This window comes from Malania oleifera, chromosome 7, assembly GCF_029873635.1.
Source record: "Malania oleifera isolate guangnan ecotype guangnan chromosome 7, ASM2987363v1, whole genome shotgun sequence".
Lineage (NCBI taxonomy): Eukaryota > Viridiplantae > Streptophyta > Magnoliopsida > Santalales > Ximeniaceae > Malania > Malania oleifera.
In genome coordinates, this window is record NC_080423.1 from 74,640,564 (window position 1) to 74,642,443 (window position 1,880).

The window sequence follows — 1,880 nt, forward strand, 5'->3', positions numbered from 1 at the left end:
CTCTCCTCATTTTTCTTTTTCTTTTTTTTCTAAAAATTGTATTAAAAAAAAAAAGTCAGTTGCATGGAGTTAAAGTTAAGATTCTTACCTACGTATTTTTTTCTCAAAACAACAACCATAACGATTTTGAAAATTAAGTATCTGATTAACCCCTTAATTTAATCAACTGAAAAATCTCAGTTTTTATAACAACTCTCTCAACTGAAAAATCTCAGTTTTTATAACAACTTTCTCTCTCTCTCTCTCTCTCTCTCTCTCTCTCTCTCTCTCTCTCTCTCTCTCTCTCTCTCTCTCTATTTAATTAAAAAAGATTTTGACAACCTTTGTCTACACTTTCTCCTCTTTGATAATTTCTTGCATTATTTTTTCCACTAAACCCTTTCGATCTCCCTCTATACAGATCCCTGTTTTCTTCTTACTATCTCCTTCCCACTTCTTTTTCTCGCCAGCCAAACAGCGTATCGCCATGGACGGACTCTCTATCTCCATCTCCATCCAAGGTCTTGCCAAAGAAGAACACGACGGACCACTCTTCACTATTTCCCTCTCAGCACCGCCGCCACAACAACCGCGCCGCCGCCACAGCCGACCTCCGCATCGAGCCCCGCCGCCGCCGCCAGAAGACGGGTTCATACCGGCGCTGTACCCTTGGGCGGCCCCGCGACGCGCTACCGTGTACAGCCGGTCCTATCTCCTGTCCACTGGCATAAAGACCGTCGCCGGCGAAGTACAGTGCATGAATTGCGACAAGAAATACGAAATGGAGTACGATTTGCAGGGGAAGTTTGCGGAGGTGGAGTCTTTCATAGAGGAGAACAAGTCGAGCATGCACCGCATGGCTCCGGCGGCGTGGATGAGCCCGGCGCTGCCCGACTGCCGGTTTTGTGGGCAGAAGAACGCGGCGAACCCGGTGATCGCGGAGAAGAAGAAGAGCATAAACTGGCTGTTCTTGCTGCTGGGGCAAACGCTGGGGTGCTGCACACTCGAGCAACTCAGATATTTCTGCAAGCACACCAAGAATCATCGCGTGGGGGACAAGTATCGGCTTGTGTATCGTACATATCTCGGCCTGTGCAAGCAGCTTGATCCTCGGGGGTCTTTTGATCCTTGATTTATTAAGTTCTTTAAATTTCTTTTGGGGGGGATTTATGGGTTTTGCATTTCTTCGGCTAATTTGGATGTATTCCATTTTTTTTTCCCTTTTTCCTTCGGCTGTTTCAGTTCTTAATTGCCTAGGAACGTTGATTAAATTTCAGTGGCTTTTTCTTCGTTCAATAAGAATCAAGTAATCCATTTTAGATGTTCTTTGTAATATTTGCATTCTAGTGCAGGCGTACGCAGGCATCTGTTTTTCGTAGATTCAATTATATATGTGATTTTTGCGTTGGGATTGATTAATTCACCCCTTAGCATTTGAAGCACAAACTAGCTTTTTTTTTTTTCAAAGAGGTGGGCTACCAAACGATTTGAGGAGATCTGCTTGTATAGGCTGCTAACAGAGAATTCTTCATCATTTTTCAAGGACCAACAACACTAGTCTTGAACTTGAATCAAAATATTGCATTGTGATTCAATTCAAAGCCTACACTAAAATCAAATAACCCTCCACACTCACAATATTTGAACTTGAATCAAAATATTGCATTGCGAATTCTACAACATTTTTTTCTTTTCTTATATATGTAAGCTATCAGATTCTTATTCTTTGAGTGTTATGGCAATGTGTAAACTAGGGATTCCAATTAGCGATGACAAAATAGGTCAATATTCAATGTGCAACCGATTTAAGTTGAATTCAACCCTTTCACTTAACGAGTTAAGCCGGTTTCAGTTGAATGCCCTTCAATTACATGTTTAACCTACATCCCACTTGTCACATA

General features: G+C 42.0%; 1 protein-coding gene across 1 annotated transcript; it reads left to right on the forward strand.

The window, feature by feature from the left end:
- Positions 1–466: 466 nt before the first annotated feature.
- LOC131160891 (uncharacterized) lies at positions 467–1,111 on the forward strand. Its single transcript, XM_058116766.1, has one exon. It carries the CDS (start codon positions 467–469, stop codon positions 1,109–1,111), a length of 645 nt encoding a protein of 214 aa, XP_057972749.1.
- The last annotated feature ends 769 nt before the right edge of the window (positions 1,112–1,880 follow it).

What these genes read in the sequence shown, in the direction of transcription:
- LOC131160891 (XM_058116766.1), top strand. Translation starts at nt 467, where the DNA reads ATGGACGGACTCTCTATCTCCATCTCCATCCAAGGTCTTGCCAAAGAA.